The sequence below is a fragment of the Amphiura filiformis genome, chromosome 3, assembly GCF_039555335.1.
Source record: "Amphiura filiformis chromosome 3, Afil_fr2py, whole genome shotgun sequence".
Lineage (NCBI taxonomy): Eukaryota > Metazoa > Echinodermata > Ophiuroidea > Amphilepidida > Amphiuridae > Amphiura > Amphiura filiformis.
In genome coordinates, this window is record NC_092630.1 from 56,145,492 (window position 1) to 56,159,398 (window position 13,907).

Here is a 13,907-nt window from a genome sequence, read left to right on the forward strand (position 1 = left end):
TTGCCAATACATAACATGTAGGTATTTGATTGAACATCTGCATTTTGTACCATTCAAAGAACAGTAGTTTTAGCTAGTATATATACAGTTAATATTGATGAGAATTTTAATATGATATTGGATTCATTTATCCCTCTTTCAAATGTTATCAATTTCAGACAATCCATAGAGCTAGAGACGAATTCGTATGACGTGTGTAATGAGACATTTTCCAGATGCAAAACATGTAAAAACAAAACCAATGTCAGTTTTTTTAGGCGGGGAGCATCATTTAATATAAATTAATTTTAATAATAATGCACTTCTTGATTTTATATGCTTTTGGATTTTTAAATGTATATTTAGAGTCCCTCTTTCAAATTTTATATTTATGTGTAATCTTTGTATTTCATCGCTATATGAATTTGCTGACAATTTGGTCAAAATTTATATTTGATCAGAAAAAAACCTATTATTGTCAAAATTTCTGTTTTTTTGTGTCATGTTATTTAATCTAAAACTATTTTAGGCGACGAAAAAAAACCACCCTGTTCTACAGGTGGACCTTTCTACTTCAAGTAGGGTCAGGTGTTTTTTGTGCTTGTTTGACTAGAGGGAGGCTAACTTGAAATTACCCTAAAATATCACCAAAATCTGAAATATTTTTACAAACATATTTTCTATGATTTAAGCAAAATACACATTTTTTTCATTCTCAAAAACACTCGGTTGGGCCCATAGAGAAGGGGTTTTTCGTAGCCTTTGTCAGAGTTTAATACTATTTTATGTATTATTATTAAATTTATTTTATTTTGTAACATTTTATAAAACTTAACTAAATAACAAAAACTGATGCTAAACTTAAAATTTGTATCCATCATTGAAAATCAATCAATCCCGGAAAGTAAACCTGTTACTAAAACCCAAAGCCATGATGGGTTGATTTGTTTTTAATACAGTTTCTTGAGCTTAACCCAAATCAGCTATCCTAGAATATCAGTAAATTTTCAACAGATGACAGGTATAGGGCTACTGCATGACCAAGAACTACAATTATTGACTTTCCTTGTGTGTATGTGTGCACTATCAATTATTACGTAATAGTATTGACTTTATTTGTTGAACTTGTTGAATGGGCAGTGTACCCCATTATCACACCTATGATGTACCAGAGATTTTCTCTGCTCCTACACAGTCAGTATGCAGGCACACGCAATTACGTTGCTTTTCTAACCCACACCATTGACCCGGAAGTACTCACGCTGTTACGAAGCAGAGTTTGACCCTGAAAAGTTGGCCCAGGAAAACTTCGTTTTTAATGTTTAGAATCATAAATCGATGGAAATTTGCTCATTATATGCCAGGATAGGGATGATATTATCTATCCATATGCATAGATTCATGCAAAATATATTGCATTGTTGGAAATATACGCAATGTTTTTTGGTAAAAAATTTAGTATGGTTTTGGATATTTTCTCACGAAATTTAACGCAAATATCTGATTTTCAGAATGCCGGTCCTTGATATCACTTGACAAAATACATAATTTGTAATCTTTTGCATTGAAAAATTCAACTCCGATATCATGAAGATATTTTACCTGGTCAAACGGATAGATATAATTTGTACTTTTCATTTTGAGACCGGACTGTCAGACCGCCGATCATCGCGTTTGTTTTGATCAGAAATCATGACCTTGACTGGGCTAAATCACGCGCAGTGATTGGCTGGTTATAATCACGTGGCACGTAAAATAATAAAAATCCCTTTAAAAAGGGATAAATAAAATAAATAATATTTTAAAACTTATAATAACATGTGTGACAATACTAAGAGCTGGGGGGGGGGGCTGGGGTTAGAAGGGGCAATTTTTGAAAGGTCAAAAGGGGTAGCCTATGGTGGGGGAGGGCAAGAGGGCTTGGTCAAATTTTTTATTCCCCCCTTCTCCCGTTAGCCAAAAAAATAAAAATAAAAAAACAACAGAAAATCCATTACTTTGGGCCAAAATTACCATGAGGGTCAATATTTTCCCAGAAAAATATTAATCCCAGAAAAATATTTTTCCCAGAAAAAAATACTTTTCCCAGAACAAAATATTTTCTCAGAAAAAAATATTTATTCCAAAAAAATATTTATCACAGAAAAACACTTTGCTCGAAAAAGTATTTATCCAGGAAAAATATTTTTTCCAGATAAATTTTTGAAAGGTCAAAAGGGAGCAGCCTATGGTGGGGGAGGGCAAGAGGGCTGGGTTCATTTTTTTTTATTCCCCCCCCCCCCCTCAGCAAAAAAAATAAAAACAAAAACACAAACAAAAACAGAAAATCCATTATATACTTTGGGCCAAAATTAACACGAGGCAACGAAAAAAAGAAACCCTGTTCTACGGGCAGACGGACCTTTCAAGTAGGGTCGGTCGGTTGTTTTGGGGTGTTTTTTTTCGGGGTTTTTAATGTCCCAAAAAATGACTAAAATCTGTAAATAAATTGCAATTTGAGAAAATACAAAAAAAAAATCCTGAAATTTGGGTCGGCATTCATTTGTACAGGAATTTTTTCGTAGAACAGAGTTTTCTTTTTTTGTCGCCCGAGGGCCAATATTTTCCCAGAAAAATGTTACTCCCAGAAAAATTGGTTTTCTTACAAAAAAGTTTTCCCAGAACAAAATATTTTTCCCAGAAAAATATTCATCCCAAAAAAATATTTATCCTGGAAAAACATTTTGCTCGAAAAAGTATTTATCCAGGAAAAATATTTTTCCAGAAAAAAAACCATTAATCCCAGAATATTTTTTCTGGTTTAAGTTATTTTTCTGTGAGAATATATATATTTTTTTTGTGGGAATAATATTTTTTGTGGGATTCAGTAATTCTATTCGTATACTGCTAGTCAATACGGATGAATGAATCATACAACAAAAATTATACACATGAAAATTCCAAGTTTGTTATATTTTTCTTTTTTATTAAATAGAAAAAAAAGGGCATCAGGCCTAAAAATTGTTTGATTGGTGTAACATAAAAAATAGGGCAAGGCCTACTTTTAGGGTAGGTTGGGCTACGCCAATCAAACAATTTTTAGGCCTAATTAGTATTATAAATAATAATGATTAAATAATTATTAGCTGCAAATAACACCGTCTTTTTCTGGCTTTTTTTGTTGCACATTTCTGCCTTGTCAAAGGAGGACACATAAACCGAGGGGTATACACGGTAATCCCTGATGCTGCAACACCGCAGGATTTCATCAGCAACTTGTTCTGTAAATTATAGTTCCCCTCATCTCTGTTCAGATGAAGCAGATCATGTTCGAACAGTCTGGCTTTCAAAGTGTTTCACTTGCAAGCGTGAAGTAATAATTTGTGCCCAGGCCTGCACAAACATTCTGCATTTGAATGTCAAGTAATTTTATGGATGCATTAATTGTCCAAGTCAGAACAGTAGAACTGCATGCATCTGTGGATGACATTGTTAATGAGAAGCTTTAAGAGTATCAGGGTACTTGTATAAAGTTAATTGTGGAACACAACTCTGTAAATTCTGCGACAGTTCGAGAAACAAATTCGGAATTTAATGCGTTTGATCCGACATGAAGAAATAATATCTGGCTAAATTCCTATTCCTATATCATATTCAATAGCCATCTGCTTGAACCATTTCTCCTTGCTTGTACATGTAGAATGGAGTGACATGTACGACCAGTCAACTGCGTCTTTGTAAATATCAAACATGTCCATAATCTAAGTATTTGGTGAGCGAGTCCCCAACGATAACAACTTGCAGAGCCCACTAATCTGGCGAGCACCTGTAATAAAAAATGAAGATATCAGGTATTAATACTAGAGCCCCATAAAAACAAAAAACAAAATCGGATTCATCATTCTTAGAAGACTTTTTCGGAGAGGATTTTACAAAAATTTCCAATTTTGCGGCAATTCTTTTGCAAATTTTTTTATTTGACCCCCCCAAAAAAATCACTTTACCCCCCCCCCCCCTCAAAAAAAAAATCCCTTGCTGCCACTGTTGTTTCATGATAGTTGGCAGTACAGTACACATTAAGTTGGGTGCATATTAATATTATTGTGAGTTAAAAATATGCAATGTCCAACAAAATCGTATCGACGTCTCTACAGGTTTCGAACTTAAAAAACACTTGGGACCACCGATTTTTGAGGTCCGAGACTGAGATCGACATTTATACATCAGAGACCGATACCGCAATCAATATTCATGAATTGTAAGAGAGATCTAGCATGTCTAGTTACGTTTGTTGTCATTGATTGTTGTTGCAATGTTGGAGACGATGAATGCATTTATCCATCCATTATAGGCTATATTTCTTCATGATAGTTTGAGATTCGGATTCCATAAATAAAAGTTGATGAATTCAAAATTTTAACCAGTTTCCTGACCTGAGCTGTCATTACTGAGAGCTGAATTAAATTTATAAAACACGTCATATACAGTGTATAATCTGGGAATACCATGTTAAATCGTACGCAAGTGCCGATTGAATTGTATAAAATGGCCCGGAAAAATGGTAATTTTCGTCGGCGGATTTTTATTATTGGAACTTGTCGGTCCCCAATGATTTTGGTATCAAACAAAAGCTTCATCTCTCAACTACAACAAAAACACACCGAAATTAACGTCAATTTCTTGACCCGGTCAAACGGATAGTTACAAACTACTCATGTCACACAATTCTTCAAACCCACCCGAAACTTCCAACCAATATTTCATCACTTTACGATCACCGAAACTCATCAAATTTGGACTTAAAATACTCGTAAGAATCTGGACATTTCAACTTACCTCGCCATTTTGTCGCAGCTCTGCATACCAACCCGGAAATAGCCTCGAAATATATTTGACATAGGGCAGACCTTTCCTATGACGTATTTCACAGGGTTGACATCCTACGATCGCGGTTTAGAAAATGCGAGGTCAGCGCTGTGAGCACGATTGCTGCACACTGACTGTACATAATACTAATTAGTGCATTTGCTTGGGGGGGCAAAATAAATTTTGCTGGTATCGCTGGTATATGGCTGGATTTACCTTTTGATGGTCCATGGGCAAGGCAACATGATTGCCACCTCTAGTGGCGGCCCTTCAGATAGAAGACACCCCTCCCCACAACTGTAACCCAAGTTTTTTCCAAGCTTACCCCAGAGTTGCTATTTCAATGCTAAAATTCAAAGGTGGATGGTACCGGAATCACCGAACAAGTGGGCAAAATTTCCAAATAGTCCCACTGATTTGCTACTAAAAGAACATCAAGACAAAACCGCGCGAAAAAAAATTGCAATTTCAATGCTAGAATGAACAAAATTGAGGACAACATGTGCCAAAGGAAGATGGAGATGCATAGGCCTTTTACAACGAGGAGCTGCCCTAGCACTCATATTATTTATGATTTCAGAAAGGGTGGAATTATAACTCTCATTTTTGAGATTCGTATTCAAGTTCGAGAAGAAAAAAAAAAGAATTTCCAAGGGGACGTCTCGCAGATTTACTCACAGAATAGGCCTACCGAGAGGCGCAGCAATTTGGCATTGTAATACTAAATGGGCCAAACTGGGGTAAACTATAGACCAAAAGGAAGATGCAAATCATAAATTTTGTCACAACATATCTGTCGACTGTCTGAGCATGGGAGGGGTCTGATTTGCCACCCTGCGACTTGTTTCACGTCAAGTTGGTGTACCTTGCTCTTTTTCTTTCCCTTAGTTAATAATTAGGGCCTACTCAACAACAAAATTGGTTGTCATAGTAACTTGGGCTGTCAATCATGATGACTATAACTAGTACCCACCACCAACTGGAGGCGCCAAGTATTGTGAACTCAACTTGTATGGGATGGGAGAAAACACCCCCCCCCCCACACACACACACACCCTCCCATATGTACATACATAATGACAAATTAGAGAATGGAATTCCTGATATCTATTTGCACAAAAGACTGGAAATCCCGGCAAATTACTAACAAAACGATCTGGAATTCCAGCACCTCAATGGACAAAAATATGGATTATTTTGTTGACCAGAGGCAAAAAAGTCTGGAAATCCAACGAAGGATAAACACAATAAACCTGGAATTCCAAAACCCTCTATGCCTTCAGACTAACAAAACGGTGGAAAAATCTGGAAATTTTGCGCCAAGCATAGGCAGAATAGGCTGGAATTTGACAAGCATATTGTAGAATTGGCTGGAATTCCGAGCCCCAGAGACCACCAAAAAATCTGGATTTCCGTTGCCCTCTATAGGGGGGGTGCATGTTTTATCTGGAATAGCCCATTCCACTGACTAACAACATCAATATATATGTGACATGATCAAGGGGAATGAGTCACATGTCGACCCTGGTCGAAAATGAGTTCTACATAGGTTTCTAAAGACGACATTTAGAGCTTTCAGAAACTGAAAACCCCATGTTGATACGACTTTTCTTTGCAAAGTTACATCAATTTATCAATCGCTGAAAACAATAAAAAAAAAAAAGAAGAAGAATGTTAAGGGGTACTACACCCATCGATAAATTTGTGTCTATTTTTGCATTTTCTCAAAAACTAATAACACACTGGTAACAAAAGTTATGTATACAATGGAATTTCAGTGACCCAAGACAAGCGGTTCGTTATTTATGATAAGAAATGAGGTACCGCTAGGATGTACCTCATTTCCCATCATATATACTGAACCGCTTGTCTTGAGTCACTGACATTTCAGTGTAGTAATTGGATTCCTTGCCCCAATAATATACATAACTTTTGTTACCAGTGTGTTGTTATTTTTGAGAAAATGCAAAAATAGTCACAAATTTACCACAGGGTGTGTAGTACCCCTTAACACTTTCTTTGCCAATATCTCAAAATCAATATTAGCGACATCTGACTCATTTCCCTTGATCGTGTCACATATGACTAATACAAGTAATATGAGAATATCAAAGATGAAATGAGATTTATTTTTTGTTATAAAAAAAACCCCAAAATACAAGATATGTTAAGCTTTGACATTAATTTTCCCCCTAGTTTCACATGCCAAATATGACTGATAGTTTATAATATCAATGAGCCTGAATTTGATCAAAGTCCCCAAGGCGACAAAAAACCCCACCATGTTCTACAGTTTCTTTCTACGGTCCCAACTGACCCAGAATTTGCAATTTGGAGAATTTTTTTTAAATTTGGCTAAAATTATGCAAAATCACCCAAATTGATTAATTTTGGCTGAGCATTTTAGAAAATATGTTTGCAAAAGAAATTTTAGGGTAATTTTAGCCATTTTTTTCTCCCCTAAGCTTCAAGGAAACATTTTGACAGCACTGGATGGGCCGGCGGTTGATAATAATCACATTTTGCTTGTTGTAAAGTCGTTGGGTGGGCGCTTATAGGGGCATGGGTGGTTAATGGAACAAAAAGCCCTATTCCTAAACAAAACCCAAACTTTAATCCTAACTCTAACCATAACACTAACCCCGGGCACTAACCCTAATGCTAATCCTAACCTAAAATGCTCTAAACCATAACTTTAGAGGCTTTGACCCTTTGGACTAATCTGCTGTTTCCTATTCTTCCAGATTGGACAAATTAAGACACCAGTTGATGCCATTGTATAGTTTTGATCCACAAGAAGGTGAGGACTGGGAGACAGAACTATTAACAGAACCCAGAGCAAGTACCCAGCCGACTGTCACTACAACTAAGGTAAATATTACTGATATTTAAATATGTATGAACTTTGCCCCCCTCCCCACGGGAGAAAAAATCATTGACTATCAATTTGGGCAAATATTGCCAAACTTTTAGGTAAATTTTAGATTTGCGTGTTAATTTAACTTTCCCGACCCCCATGTTTCCTGTACCATATTAAACACAAGCACTGAGCCACCTGTCAAAAGGCCAGGTCGATACATGTAACACAGGACATGGATATATTACCCACTTACATCTCTGCTGTGATTTCTTAGATGTGATTAAGATCAAAAATGCAAGTTGTTGATCAGATTCAAAACTCGGCTTTAATGCGATTCTCTGTTCATCTAATTGCAAGCATGAGCATGAAATTGCCTAATTGGCCTGTTTCACCCATTATATAATAAGCGTGGGTTAAATGCCGCAGGCAGTGGATGCGATAAACAGATATGACATTAAAGAGAGGATACCATAAGACTGTTTCAATAGCACATTGAAGAGAAAAAACAAGTTATTATTATGTCTTGATCTTTGCATTGGCAAACAACAGATCCCACGCAAATCACAATTTTGGTTAACCTTAACAGAGATCCCACACAAAGTATAGTGTCTTGTTTTGATTATTATTTATTACTTGATCAAACATTTTCAAATACTTCCTTTGAAAGGAATGTGTACAGGGTATGTATCACTACCAGCGCTCAAAATAGACGGGGGCTAAGGGCAATTTTCCCCCGAAAATGCCAATAAATAGCCCTCAAAACTTAAATTATTGGGGTGATTTTTGAAAGAAGGTAGCCCCCTGAAAGGAAGCTATTTTGAGGCTTGTGATTCAAAGTAAATTGGGATTTATGGTATTTAGCCCCGAAAGTTAAATTACTGGGCGGGGGGGTCAAAAGTAGCCCCAAAATTAAAACAAATATCTATAGAGGCCTGGTATGTATGTACAGCCCTAAATGAAATTATTTCTAATATGTAGGTCAAAAATAAATGAAGTAATAAAATAAGATGATTATTAGAGAATAAACAAATTGTTTTGAGATCCAACTGTGTATCCATTGCTTGATAGAACACAGGAGTTACCATTATTTTAGTGGAACAACGGAGCGGAATGCTGACTTGTTCCAAGCAAAATATTATGTGATTGCGCTTGTTAGGCCTGCCTGAGTGCGGGAGTCATAAAAAGTAGTTTTATTTGGTTTAAGAAATGATCTTATCATAAAGTCAGATGGATTAGGAGATATGTATCATTGGGTGATCAAAAACTGGTAGCAATCATGCACTTATCAATCATTGTAAAAGTCGCTGTTGCTGATATATATCGGGTTGTCATTTTCCCGATAGATCATGTAGGCCTAGACGTAAAACATGAAAAATGTCATTATGTCACCACGATATGTTGCTAAGTGACTGTGGTTTAAAAAAAATATGTTGTTTCTGTAGGACAATAAAAATATATTTTTAGCTTTTCACCACAACTAATTTAAAAAAATAACAATGTCACTGCTTGCGTGGAATCATCACTTTTACACCAACTGAATATATTGGAAGGTTATTGACAGGTATTCATCTAAGAAAACAAGAATGTTTTTGGTTTGGAGGCCACTTTTGAAATAAGTTCCTAGAAGGGGGGAGGAAACCAAACACATTTCTAGTCTGACGTATGTGAAAACTGCAAAGTTTGTCATTTTAATGATGCCATTAACATTCATATTCATGGCTTATTCATTAATTATCCATTTGAAGCTAAACAAGTTATTTTAATGAACTTTACTAGTTAATATTAAATACAAAACTGTTTGAATTGAAGCTAGTCAATATAATATAAAGCTAGTTTTATAATAAATACAAAACTGTTTGAATTAAAGCTAGTCAATTTTTGCAAACCTGAAGGTTTAATGTTACACTGGTCCACAATTTTGTGACATTTGTGAATTCAGACTTGCAAATCAACAACAGGTAATTAAAGGCCTATAGAGTGGTCATCTGGAGGATCTTACAGATAATGAAAATTTCGATTTTTGCACCTTTTTTAGTCTTGTAGAAGTTGTAGATGTTCTAACATAGCCTGCTAGTGGTTAAGCATGTATCAAAGACTTGAGTAGACAAATTAGTTACATGTAATTGAATGGGGGATGCTGTTGGGGTGGGGGTGGGGGTGGGGGTGGGGTATTAATATGACTGTTGTCCTTGTTTTTGTTCCAAAAACTGAATATAATGTAAGGTTATTTTTGATTAACAGTTATTTATAAGATGATTGATAACAAAGATGTTCAGGTTTGGAAGCCACTTTCCTAGAAAGGGGGAAACCAAACACATTTCTAGGCTGACGTATGTGAAAACTGCAAAGTTTGTCATTTTAATGATGAAATTAAAATTAACTTACTCATGGCTTATTTATTAATATTATGCATTTGTAGCTAAACAAGTTATTTTAATGAACTTTACTAATCAATATAATAAATACAAAACTGTTTGAATGTTTTTTATGGGTGTTAGGGTTAATGTTACACTGGTCCACAATTCTGTGACATTTTCTATGATTCAGACTTGCAAATCAACAACAGGTAATTAAAGGCCTATTCAGTGGTCATCTGGAGGATCTTACAGATAATGAAAATGTTGATTTTGGCACCTTTGATAGTGTCGTAGATGTATTAACATAGCCCGCTAGACAACGTAAGACATTTTGGGACCCCTGGCCTAATGTGCTGTATAGTTTTGTGGCATGTTATTTGCATATTTATGAATATTAATGAGCTAATTTGCATATTGCATATTACTTTTATTTTAACAAACCTTTGTTATTTACACACCTTTGTGTGGGGGCCACCTTGATTACGAACTGCGTAATTCTAGTTAATACATGAATCTGTGTAATTCTTCTCTATACTTCAAAGTAGAAAAATTAGTTACATGTATTTGAATGGGAGTTTCAACTTTGTCAATACTGCTGTTTTCCTGGTTTTTTACCAAATTTTTCATTTAAAAGATGATGACAATTTTGATGCCAAATAGGGGAGGATTGACATTGAAGTCAAGGGCAATCCAACTGTAACAAAAAAGTCATTACAACAAGCGCCCCCTCATGGCGTAATTTATTTGTCAAATATAGTACTATGTTGTTGAAGGCAATACCTCCTATAGTCTATATATCTACCTCGAGTCACCATCGCTAGTTCTGAAGTTCAGCGTGTGCTGCGTTGGCTTAGCATGGTTTCTTGCCTGTACAATGTACATATGCAGCATGTTGATCGCGCACATAAATGTATGTACACGCATCAAGTAACGCTGAGCAACACAGAACATGCTGAACTTCAAAGCGAGTGCCAGTGACTCGAGGTAGATATATAGACTATAAAAAATTTAATTTTCCCATCTCCTATCCCCGGTTGCTCCCCAAAAGTTTTAAAAAATTGCACTTAGAGGGAAATAATTGAGAATTTGTCAAGCTTTTAGATATTTGCCCCCTCCTAGATTTCACTTTACCCCCTCTCAGGCAAAATCTAGGTGTCACCACTGTTCATTTTATAAAAGAAAATAATATAACAAACGCAAAGCATTGCAATCTGTGTACTCAATGGGCCATGGGAAACAGGCATACTGTATAAAATGCACAATAGTGGTATAAATGTCAATCTTTATCTCCTGATGCCGTAAGCCATTTTCCTTGTAATTGGATTTCCGATAGCTAAGTGGATTTAGCACACAGTTCATCCGACTGCTTTGTTTTCAATATAGACCCCATAATATACATTGTTTCATCTCTGTCTGTCCCTCAAAGACAATTAACCCAGACAAGTGTGCTACTTGTGTATGAACAATACTGATCAAACTGAAAAGGCAATACAAAATTTGTAAAATTATCAAAACGACTTGGAATTCTGCATTATTTGAAATCTATATGCAAAAAAAAAGCATTTAAAAGTACTAACAGGCATATTATTGATTCAATGTTATGCGTACAATGCAATTTTCAATTTAACATAATTTTGAAAGTGAGGCAAATTTTCCGTGGTGAAATTGGTAGCAGGCAAGTTACTGCATCAAGACAATTAACCTTTCCAGACGAGCTAAGATTTTGTTTCAGCTCCGCGACTGATCAACGTCAAGCTACTCAATTGAGTTGCGGATATATCCATGGATGAATTGCAGTACTACAAGGACTATTGAACAATACAAATCCATGGGGGATTGAAACCAGAATCCAAATCCAGATTGATTAAGATTGATGTGTATTCACAAGGATCCACAACATGCTCATCTATTTGAGACACAGTTCTTTAACCCCATACATTTGTACATCCATTGAATGACCTTTGAAGATTTGGGTACAAAAACTCATACTCTGCAACTTGATGTCAAATTTTGCACTATGATTATGTAATCGAGGTTATTGGACTATGCCATTGGGATGAGGCTCTTGTGGTCCATAGTGATTTGTGGTATCTGTACCCAGTAAATGCAAAACGTTTTCGAAAAATTTGTAAAAGTTTAGAAATGGTTGTCAGAAAAATGTTGAATGCCAGGCCAAGTTATATAAAACTTTCTGCAAAACATTCTTATGTTATGTTATTTTAATGCTGACAGTAATATTTTTACAATAACATTTTGGCAACATTTTGAAAATGTTGTTGTAGGTTTTTTCAAAATGTTTTCATAATCTTTATAAGGTAAAGGTAAAGGAGTTGAGTGAATAAATTCATCAGGTTTGTACATCGAATCAATTGGTATATTTGCTTGACAAAACCAATACCGGTAAGTTTTTACTTACTGTAGTACTTCGTCCTTACTCTAATACTTCGGACATCTGATCCACTTTCCCAGGATTAAGTACGCTTAATTTGTAAAAGTCTGAAAAACATATTATAAATGCATCTGGGAATATGTATGAGGTTGGGGGGGATGTCTTAAAGGACGATAGTCCAATTATTCTCACCTGGGAAATTTTGTGCTGGTATTTCCATCCCTTTTGATATAAGAAAAAATAATTCCAATGATACCCAAATCTCAGCATTTTGTCCCACTGATACTAAAATCTCACTTTTGATAACAAAAAAGTGGGGATGAGGCCGTTGATGGAACCATGGGCATTTATTATGCTTTTGTCATGAAATGAAGCATTGCAGCACATTGAACTAAAAAGTATACATTACATAGGAGTGCACGGCTGCATGCTTTTTATTATAATGTGGGTATGCCAGGTGAAACTGGATTTTGAAAATTATGGGAAGAAATAGCCCCAAAGTGGCTTATCATCTTTGCAGTTCGACTACTCAACGACAGAAGTGGGTAAGTACAATAGCTGCTTTGTGTAGATGCCATATATGTACAATGATATGAGTACATTATATTGTCTGTAAATTGTCAAATGTTCACAGGGCAGCTATTGTACTTACCCACTTCTGGCACTGAGTAGTCGATTTCTAGTTGCCTGCCTAGAATTGATGCCACATGATGAATGTTTGCTTGCACTCTCTGCTAGTTTCATTTTATTATGTGTGCAGAGAAATTTGCCAAGATAGATCGAGGGAAGTCGGGCATGGCTGATTAAATACTTTTTCGTTTTCTCATTTCCCCCTTAAACTGTAATCAAATCCATATGAATTGTAGAGAAATTTTCAAACCAATTGCTGCTCTTTGGAAAATTTTCTTACTGCAATATATGCTTGACAACAATATTTCTTGCAATGATATGTTCTTCTTCAAGTGTGATGGTATAGGACTGTCAGCTCTGAAAATTTACAGGCCATCATCAATTTTTCACATGCCCGAACTCAAATGTATAATTGAGACATAATTACATTTTAAACGGTTTGAATGTTATTCTGGTCCATATTGTGCGACACTTTATAAGACTTCTTCCTATGCATGCTGTACCTTAATTTTTGAGTATTACTGCACAGACTTTTATCCTGGAACCTAGGATTTATTGCAGATATCAGAACCAGGGATTGTCCCCTCCTCTTTTCAAATAGCTCTGACACTTCACAGGGATGACTCTTCCTGTGCATGGGACCAACTGCATGTGTGACTTTCGGACCACAAGATGTTGCATACACACACTACCTACTCGATACCAACATCTGCACATGCTAAGCAGTGTATGGGGTGAGAAGAAATTCTGCAATTATATTCTGCAAGGTATCTAAACATAATTGCAGGATTCCCGACCTTATAAAAACATTTTGGGAGACAAAGAGAATTTTCACCTAAGGGAAGCC

The 13,907-nt window shown here is 35.8% G+C and overlaps 1 protein-coding gene and 1 long non-coding RNA gene across 2 annotated transcripts in view; one reads left to right on the top strand and one right to left on the bottom strand.

The window, feature by feature from the left end:
- The window catches only part of LOC140148787 (uncharacterized), a 66,391-nt gene that overhangs the window by 27,739 nt on the left and 24,745 nt on the right, over positions 1 to 13,907 (top strand). The window contains exon 3 of the mRNA XM_072170861.1: positions 7,569 to 7,695. Coding sequence (XP_072026962.1) covers positions 7,569 to 7,695 — 127 coding nt within the window. The remainder of the gene's footprint in view (positions 1 to 7,568; positions 7,696 to 13,907) is intronic.
- Positions 3,163 to 4,960, bottom strand: LOC140148790 (uncharacterized). The gene is made up of 2 exons (XR_011858520.1): positions 4,795 to 4,960; positions 3,163 to 3,784 (listed from the first exon to the last, which is right to left on the bottom strand). It is a non-coding gene; the product is annotated as an uncharacterized lncRNA (long non-coding RNA).